General features: G+C 40.7%; 1 protein-coding gene across 2 annotated transcripts in view; it reads left to right on the top strand.

Moving 5' to 3' along the window:
• Window positions 1–135: 135 nt before the first annotated feature.
• RABEP1 (rabaptin, RAB GTPase binding effector protein 1) overlaps window positions 136–23,142 on the top strand; it is a 43,551-nt gene continuing 20,544 nt past the window's right edge. For both annotated transcript variants that reach the window (XM_010721799.2, XM_010721798.2), the window contains exons 1-4: window positions 136–232; window positions 17,451–17,579; window positions 19,488–19,691; window positions 20,945–21,105. In XM_010721799.2, coding sequence (XP_010720101.1) covers window positions 151–232; window positions 17,451–17,579; window positions 19,488–19,691; window positions 20,945–21,105 — 576 coding nt within the window. In that variant the 5' untranslated portion in view covers window positions 136–150. The remainder of the gene's footprint in view (window positions 233–17,450; window positions 17,580–19,487; window positions 19,692–20,944; window positions 21,106–23,142) is intronic.

Below are 23,142 nucleotides of genomic sequence, written 5' to 3'. Positions count from 1 at the left end.
CGAGGAAGGCACGGCAACCGGCTGATCTGGGCTTATTGTGGAGCGAGGGCGGCTCCCGAGCGTGCACGAGGAAGGAGGGCGGCCCTCGAGAGGACGCTGCTTTCTGGGGAAGGGGATCTGCGGTGCTGGGTGAGGCCCCTGAGGAGGGAGATGCGAGCACGCAGTGCACAGCCAGCTCATCCCAGTGGTGCTGTGGGGCTCTTGGGCTCGGGTCGGGAGCTCTCCGTGGACGGTTAGTTCGTGAGGTGGGAAACACAAAGGCAATGACAGCTGTTCTTACCTGTGTAGGAGGAAGATAAGCTCTGCGTGAAGGTTCCTGTCATGGAAAGGGTATTGCTTTCTTTTTCGTTAGGAATTACAGACGAGGAAATAATTTCTTTTTTTCTCCCGTGGAATAGATCACAGAACTGTCTGCGTGTCAGAAAAGCTGCAGTTAGTGTTTTATTTGGAAGATGGGCTTGAAGGAACGATGTTAAGGACGATGTTTAATGAGATGCAAGGAAAAAGGTTGAGAGAGCAAGAAATCTTAAGTCGAAGCTGATCAGAATGTGGAAACAGGAGGCCTGGGGCCAGATGTGCAGAACCTTGAAGGATTGGTGCTTACCCTGGCGTGGCATTGTGACAGGGGGCTCTTTTTTTAGACAGCAGATGAGTTTCCCTGGGAAAGTACTCTGTAATAAAAGGGGAGTGATGTATCCTTAATTATGCGTATCTAGGGAATTGTGTGGGCTTTTTGTTGTTGTTGCATTTACACAGGAAAGTGCTTATTCTCGGGGACTGCAGTCTACCTTGTCAAAAGAGTTTAGAATTATTTATTTTTTTTCCCTTCATTAAGGTCAATGACTGCATGCTCATCCTTTGAGAGCACTGAAGGGAAGGTGAATTTACTTGCTGCGGTGACTGTAAGGTTACCCTTGGTGTGGGTTGCTGTGTACCTTCTAGTGAATAACCATTGTTTATTGTTCTTTAGCCTTTTCTTGAGAGAGCTACAGAACAGCTTGCAACAAATCTTCTTCTTGGCTCTTGCAGAGAATTTGACTGCAGGTGTGCTGTGGAACTGTGCAAGCATTTGCTGCTTGACCAGGAATGGTAGCTGTATGTGAGTTGTGTATTAGAAGTTACAAGTTGGGTAGATCATTGTCTAAAAAGAAGACAAAAGATGCAGGTAACATTAAGTAATTTGATAGGTCGATGAAGTCTGTCTGGTAAGAGGTATGGATTGCTGTCTTTCCCATGCTTTCTTCTATAAGAAGGTGAGGATGCTGTAAGTAAGACCCATGGTAGGGGAACGTGGCTGAAAGTTCGATGGATTCTGAAAAATGCTTGCTGTGTTCTTGCACTGTAGAATAGAGAGCTTCTAAAATGGCTTCTTTCCCCTTTGGCAGTAATAGGATCTGTTTGTTTTGTGCTTTTCTTTTCATCCACTTTGATCAATATACTATTGTTCTCAAGACTGTTGGATTTATTTTTAAGGAACTTGTCAAAAACTGTGCCTTGAAACTTCTCTGTTGTATTTGAATATATAGAAAGTGTTGAAGAAGTGACTTATTCAATGTTCTTGGCTGTCTGCACTGAATTTATTGCTTAAGGGAATAGCGTAATCTCTGATTTAAGATTATGTGTGACAAAGTAGTGCTGGATTAGTGTATTCCTCCAAGAAAATAATCACAGCTTTCTTACAGTTACTTATGTTGATTATAAGTTCCATATACATTCTTCACCTGTACAAGACACTGCCGATGTTTTGGGGGGTTCTTTGCTCCTGAAAACATGTATAAAAGACTCTAGTAGAGAAAAAAAATGGAACGATATGAGAGGAATTATATATAGGATATATATTCTATTCTAATGCCCATATTTATATTAGAAGAGGGGAAGGAATGACACAGTGAAACAGTAGAGTGGATGTTAGGTCCTACCCTGTTTTTGTACTTTGGCTTAGTATAGAAGTTAATAACCCTCTGATTCTTTTGTGTGGGGTAATAGAGTTTCCATATGATAACAATCGCAGAGAGGCTGAGAGCAGAGTCCCCTGGCTGCTCATATGGCTTTGTGCACTGTGCTGTTAACTCTTGGCTGATTATGTCAACCTGGGTTGGAAGTAGACGCGTGCTTATTGATCCTGGTGGCTTTGGGGAGGTTTTTTATTAATGTGTGTCATCTGGGTGATGTGAGTGGCATGGTAAAATGCCTAATTTAAAAATACATGTTTTCATTTTGAAGATAGCATGGCTCTCACCTTCCTTGGGCTTAATTCAGAGCTGGGTGCTTGCCATCTCCAAAAATAGGGTTACCAAACAAAATGATTTGACATAATTTTTCCCTGTCAGAATGCTTAGGCTTCAGCATCACTCTCCTGCTTGTACCTGGAAAATACTTCAATGAGGAAACTACTGTTACATCAAACGCTAATTCTTCAAGGCTTAAGATAATAATAATGGCATGCATATTCTTTGCAAATTGAAGTCTTACTGTATTAGTAAACTTAAACCATTGGTACGCTCCAACTGATAAATAGCACAACCGTTGATATCATCCTGTAAAGGAAACTGTCTCGTCGGCGCAGTCTGTCATATTACAAGGAAAACTACCAGCCAAGAGTACAATATTGGAGTAAGTCTCTCTTACACTGTGCTTAGGCCAGCAAAAATACTGTGTCTCTTTGTGGTCAGAGCTTATGCCAACTCTCAGTGGAGAAGACTGCTCACACAGGGGGCTGGAGGATGCTGTCATATTGATTTTAGTACCACCAGCAGCACCATGGGGTGCACTGTTGCCCTGTGCAAGTCACGTGGGATTCTAACAAGAGCCGAGATCTTTCTGTTGTTGTATTTCTCACATATCTCAGAGTTTGGGCATAGCTACTGGAGAAGTCTGGTATGTCGAGTGGAAAATTAAGTAACAAAGCTTGTCTTTTACGTTCTACGTCTTCCACTGCTACATTTCTAGTTACTTTCCTTACAGATGTCACTCAAGTAAAATTGAAATATCTGAAAATGCTATTACTCATCTCAATAGGTAGGTGTGGCTGGTAAGGGACTGGTTTCAAGCACTGAAGTTCAGCTCTGTGTTGTTGATGTAACTGTCAAATATTAAGCTCTTTTCTCTTGAGTAATAGCAACGAAATTGCTGGTACTTTCCAAGAGCCCAAAATGTCTTCCGTTCTATTTTTCTTGCTTTTAATTTAGTACATTATTAGTGACTAATATTATTAAACAAGTACGTTTAACTTAAAAAAAAAAACACAAAACCACAAATTAATGCATCTCTTTTTAAGTTGTATTTTTTTCAGTATTTGTTCAGTGGTCACATCTGAAATTTGGCTTCAGAAGTGAAGCAGACACTTTGAACATACAGATTTCCACCAAGTAGAATTTCTGAGGAAGTGTTGATCAGCTCAGCAGGTCGGTGTGCTCAGCAGTGGAAATATGCACATTTGGGGTGCCTGTTTTACTTCTGGAGCCAAGTCCCAAATCTCTCTCTTAATTTTGAAAAGTGCACTGAGTCTGTTTGTTAAAATTAGCTGCTGAACTTGCCTGAAGGCACAAAGAGTATACTTTAACACATGGGCCATCTCTCTTACATTTTGAAGGCTGGGAAATAGAAATTCTTTGCCCGTTTTATAGTTTCTTGGCTAGTTCACCAGCATCACAAACAAGATGGCCTTAGTAACTGTTTTCTTTCCTTTCTGGCCTGATGCCTCAGGATGCTTTCCCATAGCCCTCTGTGGGTGGAGCACATTCCCACTGTGGAACTAGTCTGTGTGTGCTCCCTTGAAAGTGGTCGAGGAAGGAATTTTATTTTAAAACTTTTAAGAAGCTAAAACAAATAATGTCTCACAGTGTGGGAAGGGACCAAATCCCATCGGCTCTGTAGCGGGTGATGCTGAATGGCTTCCTGGGTTTTCACTCCGGGCACTTTATTAAAAAACATGCCTAAGATGTGAAGTTTTCTATATTGTATTTAGGTGAGGATTTTTGTTTAAATGAAAGTTTGTCTTTAAAACGAAACACATGGAATTACGGCTTTACTCCAACTGAAGTCTTGTAAGGTAAGCACTGATAACGTTGATAAGCAGCACTTACTAAGCAGACTTCTAAGCAGTACCTGACACCAAGCTGGAGGGGGGTGGGAAAAATGCAAGACAATAGCAAGCAATAAATGCCATCTTGTGTGTTTTTTAGGAGGAACATCTTCCACTCCAAAGGTCTTCTGGTTCATAGTCTTTACTTGTAGATTTGTTTTCTGAACCTGAGGTAGTGGTGTCTGAGTTAATGGTACCAGTCTCTGCAAGTTACTCTATAAATAGTACAAGTATTGTGTAATTTTAGTCATGGTATAGTCAGTTAAGCATGATGATGAATTATCTCTGGAAAAATGTAAATCATTTGATATCTTCGTATAAATTGACATAGAGGAACACGTGAGTAGTGCAGTCTTAGTTAATATGTCTGTATCTTTCAGAAAGAAGAAAATTGCTTTTTGGTACTTCACTTGAGAAAAAAGTCTGGTTTGTCATGTCACTTTATCAGTGGTGCATATAGTAACTTTGCAGAATTGCAGCACGTCTGTTAATATAATGATGCATTTTATTTGCATAACAGCTCGTAAGTACAAAATGATCAGCCCAGTTAATTTATTTTCTAAGTCAGGGATATTTCAGCCTGTGGTCTTCAGACCCCTGTTGCTTAGGGACTGCTTCTGTTCTACTTTCTACAGACTCTCTGCAACAGAAACCCAAACACATCTGTTGTGATAGGGCTTTAATTCCTTTTTTTTAAAAAAAGGAGGCCTGGATGGTTGTGGGGGGAAAAAAGGACTGAAAAAACATGTATTTAATGTGACAGAACAGAGCCAACCTTCTTAGGCATCCATAATATCAGAAGGATGGCTGGAAGCTTCTGCAGATGCTTTCTTCTTAAGTATGCCCAAGTCATTTGTTGAGAAAACCTGATGAATTGCTGTGTTCGTTGTATTTTTTTTTTCTCCATTCATGTCTGTCTTCACTCAGCTGTGGCTTCTTCTGGCTGTTAGCTGACTCGTGGTGCATCTCCTCTCCTGTCTTCATCCTATGCTCCTCTTCCATGGCCCAGCTCCTCCACATACAGCACAGAGAAAAATAAAAGCTTTCAACTCACCCTTCACATGTTCCATCTCCCCTGGCAATTTCTGTTTCCAGGCAGTGAAGTGACAGGGTAATTCCTCTGAAATGTTGCCTTACACGACCTTTGGGCACAGATTCTTCCTCTCTGAGGTCAAATGACTGCCTGTTTGGCTGGCTTGGACAGCTACTGCTCCTCGGCTGATTCTCTCTGCTTCCTCTTTAGTTCTCCTTTCCCCTTTATCTCCTCGCCCCCCTTAAACATGCTTTCCCTGCTGCTGCTGCTGCTGTCCTTGCCCTCATTTCAGCCGCCCCGTTCCTTGCTTGCTCTGCTCACAAGTTAGCACATCCTCCGCATCTGTTTCCTCCATGCCTCCATTCTGCTGCTTCTGGAGAAAACTGTGTGACTGCTCAAACTTCCTCAATTAAAAATTTCTTCTTTTTTCTTTTCTGCACAGCATGCTCCCAGCCATGCTGATTCTCAACTTGTTTGCTCTTTTGTCATAGGTTTTTTTTTCTTAGTTGTTGTTTAAGTTCTCTTCAGCTACTTTTACTGAGAGGATTTGTGCTTTACTCTTGATACAGAGCAGATACTCACCTGCTTTTAAACTTCCAGCTTCTCAGTGTTTTCTCAGAACAGACTGTAGTATTTGGCAGGCAGTGGACTTCAGCTTTCTATTCATCATGAGATTGGCTGACATCTAATTCTTTAATACCTTGGTTTCTTTATTTGTAAACCAAAGCAGTTACGCATCACAGATTGCAAAAAGTAATTGCTTGAGTTGTACTGCCTTTGTCTTTGGAAAGGTAGAAGAATATGAGAACTCCAACATTCTCTTACCAGAGCCGTTCTGAAGAAGTGGCTTTGAGAGAGAGCAGGAAACTTCCAGTGTGCAAAATGCTCTGAACTGTGGGCAGCTGAGAGCCCTGCCGTGCCCTGTGGGTCCAGCAGCATTAATAACTGGAAAATAACTTAAGATCTTAAAACAGAATCCACCAAGTCCAGTGTAGTTACTTCATAAACAGGAGAGGCTTGTTTCCTGTGATGCCTCATGCCGAGGGAAAAAATTTAACCTCAGGTGGGATTTTTTGGTTAGCATTTGTTTTCTACTAAAACTTTGTGGTTTTTGAAAATAACTTTTTAAGTAAAGCTATCTGTTATTGTATTTTTGCTCCACTGAAATTATACGTGGCAACAACAACAACAACAACAACAAAATAAATCAGAATCAATAGTTGAAAGAGGAAAATCATTTACTGTGTGATAAGCCAGATTCTCAGGAGTGTAGATTAAGAGATTAACTGGGAGGCAAACCAAACCAGTTTGTTGCCAGTTCCTTTAAGAAAGCTACCTGAACAGACTATATGATTTTTTTACTGCATTTCTTGATGCACATATTTAACTTACAGGCAGTTGCAGCAAGGCTTTAAATGGCAGCAAGAGAGAAAAATAAGCAAAATTGTAGAACAGAAAGATGACTCTTTCACCATCTTAGATTTTTGTCCCAGCGCTTCCATGCATGACTGTTCACCTGCCGCACCCCTGCCTTGGCACTGTCACTTTGTATTTGCATGTCTGGTCACCCTGAAAATATTCCCCAGCAAAAGTATTCTTTCTGTTATATTTTAACCTCTGCTGCATCAGTGCTAAGTAAAATGGTTAGATTGGCAACGTGGTTGGTAACTTTAAAGGAAAAAACAGAATGGAGTAACTTGCAGGCAGTAATTTGATTACAGCCACAGAGTGTAAAAGTAATCCTGATGTCTGTATTTTCATTGTCATTGGCTTAATCTATGAAGAAAGAAGCACAGATGAGTGCTAGAAGCTACTGCTCAAGTGGTGATTATCTCAACCGTCCGCTCTAAATGTTGATGTCTGGTACCCTTTAAGAGAATTGCATTTCCCAAGGCCTGCTGAAGATCATGCTGGACTCCTATTGACTATAGACACTACAGAATTGGAACATTCATCTCACACTAACAGTGGTCTGTGCCAGAATCGCTGTGATGTAATTGAGCTGTGGTGTTACTTGGTTTATTGAATAGGAAGCGTAAATGTGGTTCTGTTTGTTGAAATCATCTCATAAACCACCATCGTGATCATGTGGTACAGTTTTTAAATTTTCTCTTAAGGACAATTAACAAGTTTTGAAATTAGCTTCAAGTAATGCTTTCTTGTCAGCTCACAATGTCTGATTACATTTTTTCTTTGTGCTGTATCTAGAGACGTGTGATAAATTAATGGGAAAGCAATTAGCCAAACTCCAGACTCTGTGTTTGACTGATGCTTCTAACTGTGAAAATATTATAGCTGTCTGTCTGGTCTTCACAGCTTCTGTTTGATTTATAGATGAAACTGGAGATGAAGATGTTCACTCTCTAAATAGTGCCAAAAATCCTGGTGTTAGAAAGGTTGCCTTCATTGGAGGCACACAGGCTGACATTTATGCGATGATGCATCAGGACAGGTTGCAATAGCACATTGTAGGGTCTCATTTAACTGCAGTTTTGTATTGGTGTATTTGCTTTTGGATAAAAGTAAACATGAGCCTACTCTAGTTCTAAAATAGAGCTGTTCTCCACCATATTTCTACCTATTGCTCTAGGTTTTAACCCAGTCTAAATGCATCTCTACTGGAGAAACCCATTGCGTTAGATCAAAATGTGTGCATATATGCAAATACAGAGAGGAAACCTGATTTTGCATTCTGGTACAGATTATGCTTGTTGAGGTGCCTCTAGAGTGCGTGAATGGAAATCAGGATTTGTGGAAGTCCATTTAACACTTTAAAATGACAGTCATAACGTCTTTAAAAGAGAAAAGGAGGGAATGTATTTGGGCTACACCAATCTCAGTTGCCCCCAGGAAGTGCAGGGCAGAAGTAAGGTCAGGCTGTTCCTTTTGGCAAGCTGTATGCACTGAGGTTTAAACAGGTTATCCAGCTGCATCCGTAGGCTGTGGCTTTGTGTTGCAGCCCAGGAGGGAGCAATCCTTGAGATCCTCCTCCTGGAGTGATGTCATGCTCCCATAGGTGCCTTTGTGCCCACTGCATGTTGGTCTCAATGCTGAGCCAGCTCAGCTCAGCCACTCAGTGGAAAGCTGCTACCTGCTGGATTAAGGATTTTAACTGACTTAGTGAAAGGCCTGTTGAGCTTCAGATCTGGTATAAAGGAAGGGGGTGGAGACCTGGTGGCTGCTATGCGGATGTCCAAGGGTATCATGCAGTTTTCACAGTTTAAACCAGTCAACAACCCTGCTGTCTTATTTGTGGCTGTTCTGATAAATGCTCAGCCACGTGATGAGTGTGATCAGAATCTTGGTTTGGCTGAGAATAGGTGGTTTGAAACCCCAACCCTTCTGTTTTTGCTGTATCATGTCTCAGATCCCTGTAGTGCCTCAAGGGTTCTTGAAACACTTTGGGGATAAAGGGAATGTGGTCAGGGGGAGGTAGGAGTGCTGGTTACTCTGTCAGATGACCACCAGCATTTCTAACTACAGGCTTAGTCTAATCTTTGTTTCTTATACCTAAGTATGTTTTAGTTGTTTAAAATCATGGAGTCACAGAATTGTAGGAGTTGGAAGGGACTTCTGAAGATTCCCCCTAGAGCAGGCTACAGTGGAGCTTATAAGCAGGAAGGGGAGTGACCTTTTACACAGTCTAATAGTGATAGGACAAGGAGGAATGGCTTCAAACTAAAAGAGGAAATTTAGATTAGATGTTAGGAAGGAATTCTTTATTCAGAGAGTGGTGAGGTGTTGGAACAGGCTGCCCTGAGAAGCTGGGGGTGCTCCATCCTTGGAGGAGTTCAAGGTTGGACAGCCTGATCTAGTAGTTTTCAACCACTTCCACGGCAGGAGCATTGCAGCTTGATGATCTTTAAGGTCCCTTCTGACCTTAGCTGTTCTACATTCTGTGATTCTGTATGAACTCTGCTATCTCACGGTCACTGCAACCAGGGCTGCCCCAGCCTTCACATTCCCAACCAATCCTTCCTTGTTTGTAAGAACAAGGTCCAGCAGCACACCTCTTCTTGTTGGCTCTGCCACTTATGCCAGAAAGTTGTCTTCCATGCACTGCAGGAACCTGGACTGTGTATGCCTGGCACTGCTGCTTCTCCAGCAGTACTGGTGGTTGAAGTAGCCCATGAGAACTCTCTAATTCTTCCTTTCTATTCTCTGTGCTGCATGCATTGATGTACAGGCACTTCAGAAAAGAAAACAGCAGATGTTGCAGGTTTCTCCAGAGGGATGCAAGAGGATCCGCCATAGCTGCACACACTGTTGAGACGTCTGGCCTTTTGGCTCACGTCATGGGGAGCAGCTGAGGAACATTTGTTGTTTTTCTGGTTGGCCTGGCTCATTCCCCAGTTGGCTGCAGTGGTGTAAGCATTGCCATTTTGAACCTCATGCTCCAAGTCCTTCAGTTTAAAGCCTGCCTTACTAAGTTTGTCAGCCTGCTGCCTCTTCTGGACAGTTGGATCCCATCCCTCTCTAGCAGGTTATAATCTTCATAGAGAATCCCATTGTCATAAAAGCCAAAACCCTCATGCTGGCACCAACCACATAGCCAGGAATTGATATGCATTATACATCTATTTCTGACTTCCCTCTTTCCTCCAACTGGCAAAACTGAAGAGAAGATAACTTGGCTGGTGTTCTTTCTCTTGTGCTCTCAGGGCTTTATAGCCTTCTTTGATTTTGCCACTTTGCAGCTTCGTGTGACATTCATGCCCACATGAAAGTACAGCATTCTTCTGTGGCACTCTCACTGCAGGCTGCCAGTATGGTTCCTTCTGGCAGATCTTGGTCACAGGTGTCTGTAGCTGTAAGAGCTTTGTGTCTGGTTTTGGTAGTGGAGGTTGTGTCTGGTTTAGCAGCTGGAGGATGGAGAATGTTGCTCTCTAAATGAGAAGTTAATGCTGGAGGAGGGATTTCTTTTGACTGCTGGGAAATTCATTTGGTGTTAAGAGGTAGAAAGAATACGAATATATGGAATTATGGCAGTGTTTCCTGACAAGAAATAGACTATCTAAACTTGGGGGAGTAGTAGTCTGTTGTTCTCAGGGAAACTATTAAACTGCTGCAGAAGCCTTATTCCAAGTGATAAGGACTGTATCCTGTTCGTTATCAAACAAAGATGTTAATCATCTTTTATTAGTTGTCATACTGTACTTATCACCACAGTGTCTCCATCTGGCAGCCATATTTTCCAGACCATTTATCAAGATTTATGTCTTGTAAGTGGTTACTCAGAGGCACCACGTGTTCGTGCCTGCAATGGGCTCTTCTGAGAACTCATGCCTTTGAAATTACTGTTCCTTGAAATTAAATCTTCACCTGCCCCTTTCTTTGGTTTATTCTCTGACTACAAATCTGGGGGGCCAAATTCAGTAGGAAGGGATAAGGAACCACAGAGGGGAAGAAATGTGATGTTAATTCCCTTATGAGGTGCTGGTTCACATTCACAGCTCTTGAGTTCTATATGTATTACTGCAATTTCAGCAGCTCTTCTCGTACCTGAGAAAGTACGTGAATACTTTCTGGTAGCTGTGTGTGGAAATGAGCTTGTACATCATTATTGATTATGTCCATTTTAAAATTGCCTAAAAATATGCTGGTTTGCTTTCAGTGGTAGTTTCCCCACACCTGTAGCAGTGGTAAACCAGAGAAGCTATTGCCCATATAAATGTCATGAACCAACCTCTGTTTTTCTCTGCATCATTTTCTGTTAATGCTTCTGTTACTGCTGGTCTGTCCTTGTTTCTCTCTCCAAGTGAATATTTCACTTTTGCTACCTTTGTTTGAATTTTTCAGTGTGAGGTCATCATCAGTTTTTACTCTTTCTGCACAGAAGTTGGGAGGTGCAGTGCTTGGGTCTGTAGCCTGAATGCTCTCAAAGCTGCACCTCAGCTACCTGGCAAATAGCAGCATGAGATCCCACAGTAGAGGCCCCTAGGAGAAACCTGGAATTAATGGAAATGGTTATGTTTTACATATTACATTACTTCATCAGAGAGAACAATGCAGCAGGGTTGTTTTGTGTTGTTGTTCTGAGAGCTGAGTCACAATTTTTTGTACTTTTTTTTTTAATTTTTTTTTTCCCCCAAAAGAGGACAGCCATTAATAAATCTGAGAGGGACGTGATAAATATGTTAGAAGGAGTCAAAGGAATTTTCCTCCCTCCCACTGCAGATGAGTCAGCAATTGCATTATCTGAAAGAAAATCAGTACTGGATTTGTTGTCTGGGTTTGGCAAATGTTTACATTTTAAGAAAACATTTATGCTGGTGTGTTCAGAATGGTGAATTATCTAAGTTGTCCCCTATATAGCGAGGTGGGTATCAGAATCATTTCCTAAACGTCTGTCATTCTGAAATAAAAACATTTGATCAGAACAGCAGATTTCCGCTTGTTTATAAAAGCAGACATTATCCACCGTTGACATTTTGTTTTTCTTACAAGGTAAGATACTCTGGAAACCTTAGTGTTGAGTGTAATTGCCACGTGAAGTAGTTTTATCCTGTTTGGGATTGGTGGCTGTTTTATACAAGTGACGATTAGATCTGGGAGTGCAGAAAAGCTTGGCAGTAGAGTTCCAGCCTCAATAGCGCGACTCATTCATAACTTCACTCTTACTTCAGTCAAGAAGGATGGAGCTACCTGGCTTTGAAGTACTCAGGAACGGGAGTGGATGGCACTGCTGGAGGTCTTGTTTGTGGGCTGAGGGAGCGTCTCCTGTGTGTATGCTTATTATAGCTGTATGGTGACTGTTTAGTTTACCAGGTGATGAGGTTGGACTGACTGATGAAATAAAAGGAGTGCTGAAAGCACTCGTGTGTGCTGACATGTCTGACAGTTGTGTTGTTTCAGCTTAGATACTCTATTAAATGCTTGAAAAGCTTTGCCAAGGGAATCGGGAAGGACTATGACTGCAGGGTACGTAGATCCAGGCAAGCTTTAAGCTGACAGTGGTGCAGTCATGGCAGCACTGGTGCTCAGCACAACCTGTGAAACTCTGTAGGGAAACCTGAACACCACTTGGGTGCTTAACCTTTGCTGTGTTCTGTGCTGCCATCGCCATGCTCCTGTTTGCTCGAGCAGTGACTAGTCAGAGTAAATGTACACAGCCTGCAGAGTAAATAGACCCTCCATAAACCCAAGAAATCATTGAGTTTTGTTTTTGCAGAGAACCAAAATTGATTCTCTTATAATATACAGTTATTCCCCTTGCTTCAGCAATTTTTCATTTTTATAAGAAGCACAGAGAGCAGGGAAAATGCTTGTGATTGCAGTAAGATTAATAACTCACCTTTCCATTTTGTGTCTATAGATGGATTCAGTGTTTCTGTTCACTAAAATGTGGCTCGCTTGCTGTTGACTTTTGGGACTTTCAGATCTGCACTGAAGCCTGCCAACATTGCCAAGATTTACTTTTGATTGCAGTAGCGTGACCATATGCAGCCAAAGTAGTTTCTTTAGGTTACCATCTATCTTGCTGTCTGTTTTACTTTTCCAGCACTGTGATTGATCCACTGCTGCCCTATTTTAATCGTCATTTAATCAGTGGGGCAGAGTGGGGTTGATGTGCTTGAAAAAGAACGTTAGTAGAACCTGCTTCTGTGATGAGCAATGCGTGGCAGGTCAGACCATGATGGCAGAAGGGGAATGCCCTTGGGAGAAAAAGGTGATTTTAGCAAATGAAAGATAAATTACTGGGGAAAAAATTCAAGCCCATTTCTGTCTACATGAACGTATGTAAATAACTGCATTCCCCTGATAGTTGATGTGAGTGACCACTGTTCCACTGCATTCTAATTTAAGCAGTGTTTAACTAAGCGTAAACTTAAAGCTAAACTGAAGTTACCTAGGGCCAGAATGCCTAAATGTGTGGAAGAGGTGAGCATTGGTCACTGTGTGAAGTGGGCTTATCGAGTTGGGAGGGATAAAGTGTGAGTCCCATTCACTCAGCGTAGGGTGGACATCAGGGAGCAGGATCTGGGCAACAGAGCAGCAGCTGCCTGGTTTTGTGTCCGAGGAAAAAGGCAAGGGAGGCAGTAACAAAGCAAGGAAGTAGTTAACATGTTGTGTCTGCAATAGGAAGGGGAAAAAAAGTGGGAAGTGGTAGTGGGAAAAAAGGGGAAAGAAAAACACTATCTTTGCTTTTCTTTCCTTCTTACAATTCACTGTAAAAATATACTTACAGGATAATTTCAGTAACAATGATTGCACATCAAAGATACAGGACAGCATGTTGTGTTACTAACGAGTACTAAGTGACATTCTTGGTAAGCAGATACAAGAAATGCTTCTGTCTTCCTCTGCCTGCTTTATGTCTGCACTGCTGGATGCAGCAGGGCCAGATGTGGTTTTGGTGCTGCCCCAACGGTGTTGCACTGCGTGGAGCTGCCCCAGCTGCTGGATAGTGAACTAGATCTTCAGAGGTGCACCTCTGCACTCTTTCAAATGAGTGCAGCTCATTGGAAATGATGTGAAGATGGTCATAGAAACAGCTGCGTGGGATTCTGCGATATCATATCAAATGCTGCTTGCTTGTTAAAGCTATCTAAGTACACAGCATTAATTATGTGATTCAGAGGACCCTTGTTTTCTCCTCCCTTTGATGCATAAATGCTTTTGTTTTCTTCATCCGTACATGGAAAAAATAAAAAAGATAGGGCTGCCCCAGCAGGAAAAGGAAGAGGTAGAAAATGACGTGGGTGACTTTGGTCTCCTAAATATTTGCCAGACATACAGCTTGAGTCTGATCTGCTTTTCAGATTCCAGCTATGTAGGTCTGAGCTCTTGATGTCATGTTTGACACTTTAAATATCAAGTGGAAAGCTTTGTGGCATTAATTTTATAAATAGACCTGGGACTCAAAACTAAACGTACCGATAATCGGCTTTGTCTGTCTTTAATTCTGGGATGGTCACTACGTGTTTGTGCAACTGAGAACTTTGTCATAGATAAAATGAATCCTTCTGGGAGCTGGTTTGTGGAGCAGCACTTAAGTAACAGATAAGAAATGTGTGTTCATTCATGTATTTTCCTTAAATATATATATATTTTTTTTCTGTGTGCTGGTTTAGGAGAAGGCTTTCACTGTTTTCACTCTGTTTTCAATGTATTCTTTATTGGTCTTACAGACTTCACGTACACTGATGACTCCACTCTTAAGTGAATTTTTCTGCCCTTCTTTTGAGTTCTTCTGCCTGTTAAGCCACATGACGTGCAGCACACTCATAGCATTAACCAGAGAGATGGTGATCCCTGCTTCTGACTCAAAGTATCTATGCAATATCCATGTTGTTCATTAATAGTTTAATTGGCATGTCTGACCCTGTCATCAGTAGTACCTGATACTCTGAAGAAAGCCTTATTTGTAGCTAATGGTTGGCCAAAGTGACTTCTCATTTGCTTGCTTGATTTTTCAGTTTGACCTGTGAATTTTAAATTAAGCTCTTCTCAATGCTAGTTCAGGAGTTAAGAAATGGAGTCTTTGTGTTTTTGTTTGTTTCTTAATGAGATAGGGTCCATATTAGGTATTCCATTCTCCTGCTCCTGTGAAATACAGCATGTTCCTTGCTGGGTTGGATCTTGTGTGTAGCAGCAGATCCTGTTTCAGCTGGGCACAGCTCCACCAGAGCCTACCATATGCCGTGCTGTGTTTATTAGGTACTTCCCTGCTATCATTAAACATTGGTAGCTGACGTTCTGTGTGTCGAAATGGGAGCACAGGCACAGTGACTGGGGCAAATTTGTGAATGCTCGTTCTAAAATGAATGGCTTTTAGTGGTTTGGGGTGCCTTTTTTTGTCCGTTTTAACCAAGTCAATCTACAAAGGCAGTTAACTTTTCTTTCTCAGCTCTGTTACAGAAGTAGAGTGACGGGAACCTAAATTCAGACCAGGAGTTCACCTGCAGTTGGTAATAGCCTAATTGAAAATCTATGAATATCCATTTCCTGCCATCAGTGTGTTCCAGACAGGCTTTAATCCATGTAATTTAGCCTGTGGTCACCTGCATATGGCAATTTGCATTTGGGTTTGTTTTAGAAAGTAAACTATGTGTTGCTATCATACAAATTGTATCTATAGAGAAACCATCCTTTTTGTGAAAGTGTAAGCATTTCTACGTGGTAGAAAGAAGGCAGTTGTTGTGATTTCTTAGAAAAGAAACCTTTTCTCTTTATGCACATTCATTTCAGGGGATTGACACATTATATAATTACTGTCCCCAAGTGTACAGGTCTCATGTTAGTGAAATGTGGATAACACTGCTGTGGGGAATGGCAAGATCTGTCCTTAGCTGCATACCTCCTAAGGTGGTGGAACTGCTTTATCCCTTCTATTCAGAGTTTGATTGTTAGTTACCCCGCTGTGCTGATGTGTGGCCTGCAGGCCTCCTGTTTCACTGCTTGCTTTTCTCAATGCTGCGGATGGTTTTGGCAGCAGCCAAAGCACTGCTGTGCTGAGGTTATTCATTTCTTTCTTTTACAACTATCTATCAGGCTGTAGGGAAGGGCAACACTGTAAAAATTTGAACGTTTGAGGTTTAATTTCCATTTCCTTTGAGATGACTATGCCATCCCTTTCAGTTTGTGTGGGAGGATTTCAGAAGGTTGAACTCACCACTGCCCCTGCTTAAAGCCACTGAGGTTTCTGTTCTTGCTGTGTCCTCTGCCCTCCACCTTCAGCAGAAACAACTCTCATCTTGGAAAGTAATGTAATTTGGGTGCTCTGCACAACTCAGATCTGCTTTCTGATGTGAGCAGTAGCACTGCTCACTGCAGAAGAAAGATGGAAGGGATACAGGCAAGGAAACAGAAGCCAACCTTGTGTTTCAGGTGACTGCAGCGAGAGAGCAAAGGTAAATCTGTAGCCTTGGGAAGCGCTTTTGCTGCCTGGGCCTGGCTCCACGTGTGCTGTTTCTGTCCTGGTTAGATCCACCCACTTTCTGAACACATGAGAAGCCTTGCTTCATTTTCTAGAGAGCACTCCTGTGCAGTTGGCTTTGCAGAATGGAAGCTACACATACCTGTGTCTGACATGGAGTCAAGTAGATTATTTAGTACTGTATTTATAACACCACTAAGCCCTCGTAACCAGCAGTCAGTAAAACATACCAGTGCTTTTAAAACATCCTTTTGTTCATGTCTGCACTTACTGTAAGTCATCTGGTACTAAAATCAAACATAACTCACACTGTCTTGGTGCCATTCAGCATCCAGCATTTTTGCTGCTCTGGATCTGCTGCCAGCAGAGCGCAGATCTCAGGGATGGTGATGAAGCTGTGTAGCCTTTATGCTATGTTTTCATTCGCTACTTGCTTTTGGTGGGAAGTGATTTGGGTGGGATACGTAAGCACGTGTGATTGATCAGCATTTTGTGTATCTAGTCTGTGTCTGTGTAGAGGCTATAACTGAAAAGAAGCGATTCAGCTTTCCTACAGACAGATTTGGAACACGTCCATGAATTGCTTTTGTAGAACAGATAGAGAACTGCTTAGAGGAGTGTTATTTGCTCAGTGCACCGCAGCATCCAGGTGGGATTTACTTGTGCTCATCTGCCTCTTGTTTCTGTTTTGAAATTGAATTCTGAAGTGTGCAGTAGGAAACCCGCTGGCACCTAAATGAGACCTGTACTTCTTAAGGTGCAAAGTGCTTAACGTTGGACATAAAGATCGATATTGTATGTTGGTTGTTGTGCTTGTTATCCTGTGGGATACCATAGCAGGATGCAATGATACTGTACATTTATTTCAATAGTGGCCTCACTGAAACAATTATTAGGTGTTGTGTGATCTTCATACTATTCCCTCTGCAGTACTGAAGACAAGGGAGCTTGCAGGATCTTATTCTAGCTCATGACTTTTTTTTTCTTTGTTCTTCTGTAGCTGTTAGCTCAACAACTGTCGTTGGTTTTCTTTGACCTCAGCCTTTGAGAATGTGGTGATTTGCTGCTCCTGTGCGTGGTGGCTAACTTCCCAATGTCTTGGGAAAAAGCACCAATAGAGATAATTCTGCCACTGATTTTGGGGTGTATTTTTTCACTGTTTCTTGCTTCAGTGTATTTACAGAAGTGTGATTTTCTATGGGCAAGTGATTTGTTTGAATTCATTGCCACACTCCTCTGTGTGTGTAGAAACCTACTGCAGTTTGGTGCTGAAGTCCAGGATTTATCTTCCCTTGGTACTTAAAGAATTCTGACTGATTGTTCTGATAGGTTGTGGTATAACAGCTGAGCTAATTTATAAAGGTCTCTAAAAACCATAAGCCCAGCACCTTCAGGTTGCAGAATGGGATGCTATAACTGTTAGTGACGTACCTTATCTTCTGTTTTATTTTTAGTTGCTCTTCTACAACGGGTAGCAGAATTGGAAAAGGTCAACGCAGAATTTTTGCGCACAAAGCAGCAACTTGAGCAAGAATTTAATCAAAAGAGAGCGAAATTTAAGGAGCTATACTTGGCAAAGGAAGGTAAGTTCTCAATTATCTGAATTATTTTAATGTGTAATGAAACTTTAGCTGTAAATAATCCCTAGGTGAAAAATAACTTCTGTTATGCCAACTACTATTCCTCATTTGTCTGTGCACACTGCTTGCTTTCTGTTTCTCAGTTTGCTGGAGGGTAATCCTAACTAGGATTTTAAGATTAGGATAGTTGAGGTAATTGACTTGCATGCCCATTAGGAGATACCACATTGTTTCTGATTGCCAAAAATGGAAAAAATGACACTAAGTCTTTTAAACAGAAATATATAATAGGAATGCAAGATTTGTGCAGAAAGTAACATTCTGTCAGTGGCCATTCAGAATTTTTAAAATAAATATAAAGATTCACCTGCATGGGTGGGATTCAGCAGAGCAACTTGCTGTAAACATGGGAACACCAGCACTGCATCTTAATACAAACTTTTTGAAGTCACAGCGTGCTCATTCTGTCTGAACAGCAGCTTAAGTGAAAAGTAGACAGAAGTAGTCTAGATGGTGTGCTGTTTGTACTTTGTGGCCAGCTTTTTTTAATGTATTAATTTGTCGTAAATTTCCATCTGAGCTAGAATGCAAGCAGACAAACGTTGTTGAAGTTTTAATACTAGCCAAGGGCATTTATTCCAATAACGTTGAGCCATGTGAGCTCAAATAGCCAATGAAAGATTAGAGAGTATAAATAGTTGCTGTTCTGAGAGCCAAATTGATTTACTTCTAATTCTGATGATCTTTCTGTCCTTAACATATGAAAGCAAAATCAAAAAATAATACATTAATACTGCAGCTGCTTGTCTAAGCTTATGAGAGTAAAAATACAACAAGCATAATGAAGATCAGATCATCCAGAAGGCCTGTTTCTTTGTGTTTCTAGCAGCTGCATGAAAGGAAATTTAAGATACAAGACACTGCTGATGAGATCAGCAATAATTGTTTTCTCAGAACAGTCAAAAAATAGAAAATAAAAATAAATTATAATTAGAAAAAACCCCGCATGTACCAAAGTGGAAGAATACCAGAGAAGAATATACAAGTAGTTTTCTTCTTGTTTTCTTTTTTCCCCAAAGCTTATTTTTTTCTCCCTGTTCTCTAAGAGCCTTTCCTAAATGTACACAGGAACTGTGGCAGCCTATCCTTAATATTATCACTTAAAAACTAAATAATATAAATTATATAAGTGCCTCAGGATTTTTCTTTTTTTTTTGCTTTTTACTAAATACAAGGGTTAGACTGCCTGGTACTGAGGGAAATACGTGGAGACAGCTTGGTGTTTGTTGTGTGCTTGCCAGATATTTTGCTAAAAGTGATTGCTGTTGACATAGGCTATGTAGGCATAAATTAATTTTAGTTGAAGGTATTACTTTCTCTAGAAGAAACTTAGCTTTAGTGCAGGTGTGGGAAAAAGCGAATTAAGCTGTGTAGTTTTCATATGTAGGCTTCAGGCAGTGTTCACAGAGCATTTCTATTCTAGAATATGAAGTGTTTTATACAAATTCAGAACAAGTTGGTGTCAAGAATGAGGGAAGAACTGTCTTCCTGTCTGTGGATCTTATCTTTAATCTTTATCATAATTGAATAATACCAAACTAGTTAAAAGCGTGGTTCACTTTCATCAAGCATGCTGATTCATTGGTTATATCTACAGTGTCCATTTTGTGGCTATATCAGTAAGGAAAAAGCTACTTTTTTTTTTTAATAAAAGGCAAAGACAAATGAATTCAAGGAAAAATGTTCCCTAGAGATACCTGCTAACACTTGTTTGCTTGTTATGGCTGGTTGCTTTAATGTCAACACTTCCCTCACCCCTTGTTAGAGCATTGCTCTTTGTCACAGTCACTGTCAATACTCTTCTCACTGAATTTATTAATCAAGCTAACTGGAAATAATATTTCTTTTCAGAGGACCTGAAAAGACAAAATGCAGTGCTGCAGGCAGCCCAAGATGATCTGGGACAATTGCGGACACAACTTATGGAAGCTCATGCTGAAATGGAAAACATCAAAGCTATAGCTACAGTATCTGAGAATACAAAGCAGGAAGCTATTGATGAGGTGAAGAGACAGTGGCAAGAGGAAGTAGCTTCACTACAAGCTATTATGAAAGGTAACTTAAACCAAACAAGCTGCTGCTAAGATCAGATGCCTCTTGAGTATACATTTAGTGATTTGTGCTTGCTCTTGCATGGGATATGGATATCTGCCTCTTATGGTTTGGCACAACTAGAATACAGAAGAATCAAGCTTCACTCCTACTCTTGTCAAAAGATGCTTGGTTCTTCTTTTCTGTGAATACGGGGATAGAATTTGGAAGGGATCATGGCCGTGGGAACTCCCATATATATACAAAAAAATTCTGAGGAACTGCAAATACTTAGTTAGAAGATTCTTCTTGAAGATATGCATAACGTTCATAATTTGACAAGTCTGAAAACAGCTTCAAGTTGACAGTGTGATTGTCTTTTCTCCTGTGTGAACACAGCTCTGCTGTCAGACAGTTGTGTCCCTCCAGTAGTATCACATGGACTTCTCCCCAGGCTAGTTTCTGGATGTGTTGCTCTTTTTCACTTGTGGGGTGTTGTGTTTTGTTTCTGTTTTTCTTGATGCTCCTGAGCTATTCTGTATTATGTTTGCATGTTGCACAGCTGTTCTCCTTCCTGAAACAAACTATGTGCAAGGAATAAAATGCAGGATGTAAACTGGGGACAGACTGTTTCCATAAATGGCTGCTTTCTTAAAGATCACAATATCCTGAGCCTACAGCCTGCTGTCTGTAGGCGTTGTTTCCATCTTTGTATAATGCTTTTCCCCAAGAGAACACAAATCTTCACGCATATTGAACAGACAAATTTCTATTTACTTATGTTCTACATAGGTACATGAATTTAAATCAAGGTTCTGTTGTGCCAGCTGCTGTATATATATTAAAAACAGCTCCTTACCTGAAGGGTAGTAATAATAATAGAGAAGTGAAAGGTTTGAGAAGTTCTAGCTGTTTCTTTGCATTGTAGAATAAAGAAGCGTGGGTTTGGTAGCTCGTCTCGTTGATGTGCTTGAAGGTACAAAATGCGTTGCTGAACAGGATGTTAAACACGTATGCTCTTTGGAAATTAGGGATCATACAGTTTGGCAGCCTGTTTGTGTTATAGCAGAGGCCCAAACTGAAATGTGGTTCCTTTGGATCTTGTGCTTCTGTGGTTATTTTTTGGGATAAGAGTCAAAGGGAGGAGAGGGCAAGAGAGACTTCACTGTTATAGATTCAGTTAACTCTGAGAAACCAGTGGCTGGTTGGAGATGAAGTTAATAAAGCTCTATTTTTAACTTACATTGAAATTAAGTTTTAGAAATAATGTTTTATAGAGACTGTTCGTGACTATGAGCTCCAGTATCATCACAGGATGGAACAGGAACGAGCTCAGTGGAATCAGTATCGCGAAAACGTGGAACGAGAAATAGCAGAGTTAAGGAGACGACTGTCTGAAGGCCAAGAGGAGGAAAATCTTGAAAATGAAATGAAAAAGGTATGTTGAAATCGAGCTCTCCAGCTTTTGTTTGATGTATTTGTGTTGTTACCCATGTGTTTGTTTCTAGACTGTAAATAGCCTGGTTCTGCCAACTTTCAGCCCATTTTTCACAGAATTCATTGTGACCTGATCTTGAGTTTGAATCTGTAATGGTGCTGTAGCTGATTATATAGATGCAGTGGGAAAATTGTAAGGTTTGGCCTTCAGCTGGTAAAAGCAGGAGGTTGTAAATTCTTGTTGCCCCCTTTTAGATTTTATCTGAAGTGACTGCAGATTTAATGTCCTTCACATTCTGCACCTTTGTTCTTTCTCTCAAATCTCACTACTTCTTCTGAGGCTTTTAACAGACTATTTCTGAAATGTCTTTTGCCTGTGTGATAAGGTTAGTTGTGTTTGTGCAACACCATTCTGCTGACTTCTTAGAAAGCATGGAACCTTGCTGTCATAAAAACAACAGGCTTTAGGTGGTGAAAGGGAATTGCCCTGGAGTTCGGAAAGATTCAAAATTCTGTGACTTGGAACAGTCCACAGAAGTAACTTGAAGTGCCTTGTGTTGAGTATGGATTTTTTGTTGCATTTGAAGTTTTGTGTATTTCCTGCCCTTCAGGCAGGAAGGAGGTAGAACTTGTCCTAATGGTTCAGGTTTGGAATCTTATATATCATATGATTAAATACTTTTGGTTGAGTGAAATCATCTTCTCGAAAGGCTTCAAGGTATTCTAAGACTTCTTTTATTTTAACAAAATAAAAGAACAAGTAACAAATGATCTTGTGTTGGATAAAGAAAAGAGTAGGCTAATATCTGATAATATGCCACGTCACTGCATTTCCACGTTTCTGCTTTCAGTCAGCAAAGAAACAGTACTGAGTATCACAAACGTTGTATGTTAGTTAGAATTTTACTAGGTCTTACTATATTGTAAAAAGCAACCAGTATTAGTGTGTCAAATTGGAATTTCTTTTCTGAGACTTATAAACAAGATTCGTGAATCTTGATAGTTTTTGTTGGATATTTTCTGCTTGGTACTCAGTGACTCTTCTTTATGTAGTCCTTGATTTATAAAGATGGGAGTTTGAGTAAAGCCTACTTGACGCTATTCTATCTGCAGAATTACTGCTGCTGGATTTTTAAGGCATAGCTTTTTTCTTTGTTTGTTTTAGAGTTGGTTTCAGCCCTGCTGAGGGAAAAAGAATTTTGGCAGAAACTGCAAGGGGAGGATCAGAATTTGATCAGTGTGATGGGTCCCTTGCAAAAAAAAGATAATACAAATTTCATGGTGTAGAAGTCTGACTGATTTCCCATCTGGACTCAGTGATCATGTAAGAGTTGGAGCTGCAAGTTGCTCAGATGGTGGAGCAGCTCACCTAAGCTTAGTAGCTTTGCTGTTGTCCAGTTTACATTTAAAAGTGTAGGATAGCAGATAAATACAGTCTTCAGCTGTAGTTCTTTCAAGTGGAAATCAATTTTACTTGTGATCCTCAGGGAAATTTGATTGACTTATCAGTCGGTGATCAATATAAGCTTGAAAAGCTTTATGGGTCTGTAAAGCAGAGGAACATGTACTTGATGTAACACGAGGGGGTGGGGAAATCTGTTTTCAGAGTGCAGCTTGAAATAATTGCTTGAACTGCTTTCCATGGGTTTTTAAATGTTCTTCCTCATTAAACCTGCACCATTTTTCCTCGAGGAGACTGAGAATGAGATCAAAACTAGGAAAAGGACATTGAATTTCACCAAAAACCAAACAAGCAAGTCCCAAGCCCACAAAAAGCTGTGGTTGGGTATCAAAATAATGAATATTCATGCCACAGCTCTCAGTGAGAAAAGAAGAATTTTCTCGATCATTTGGGATTTTGTGCTTGATGACTAGCAATCAGTTCCTCATACAAAATGGTATTTCTGTCTAACAGAGATGAATTCATCCTCTGTCTTCATATTGTGTGTTAAAAAGATAGATTTATTTTATCTTAAGGCATGAACTTGGGAAGAGTTTTTTAAAAATATTTTCATCTTCATTTCTAAGGAATCTCCAA

This window comes from Meleagris gallopavo, chromosome 21 (genome assembly GCF_000146605.3).
Source record: "Meleagris gallopavo isolate NT-WF06-2002-E0010 breed Aviagen turkey brand Nicholas breeding stock chromosome 21, Turkey_5.1, whole genome shotgun sequence".
In the NCBI taxonomy this organism is placed as follows: Eukaryota; Metazoa; Chordata; class Aves; order Galliformes; family Phasianidae; genus Meleagris; species Meleagris gallopavo.
This window is presented reverse-complemented; position numbering and strand designations above follow the sequence as displayed.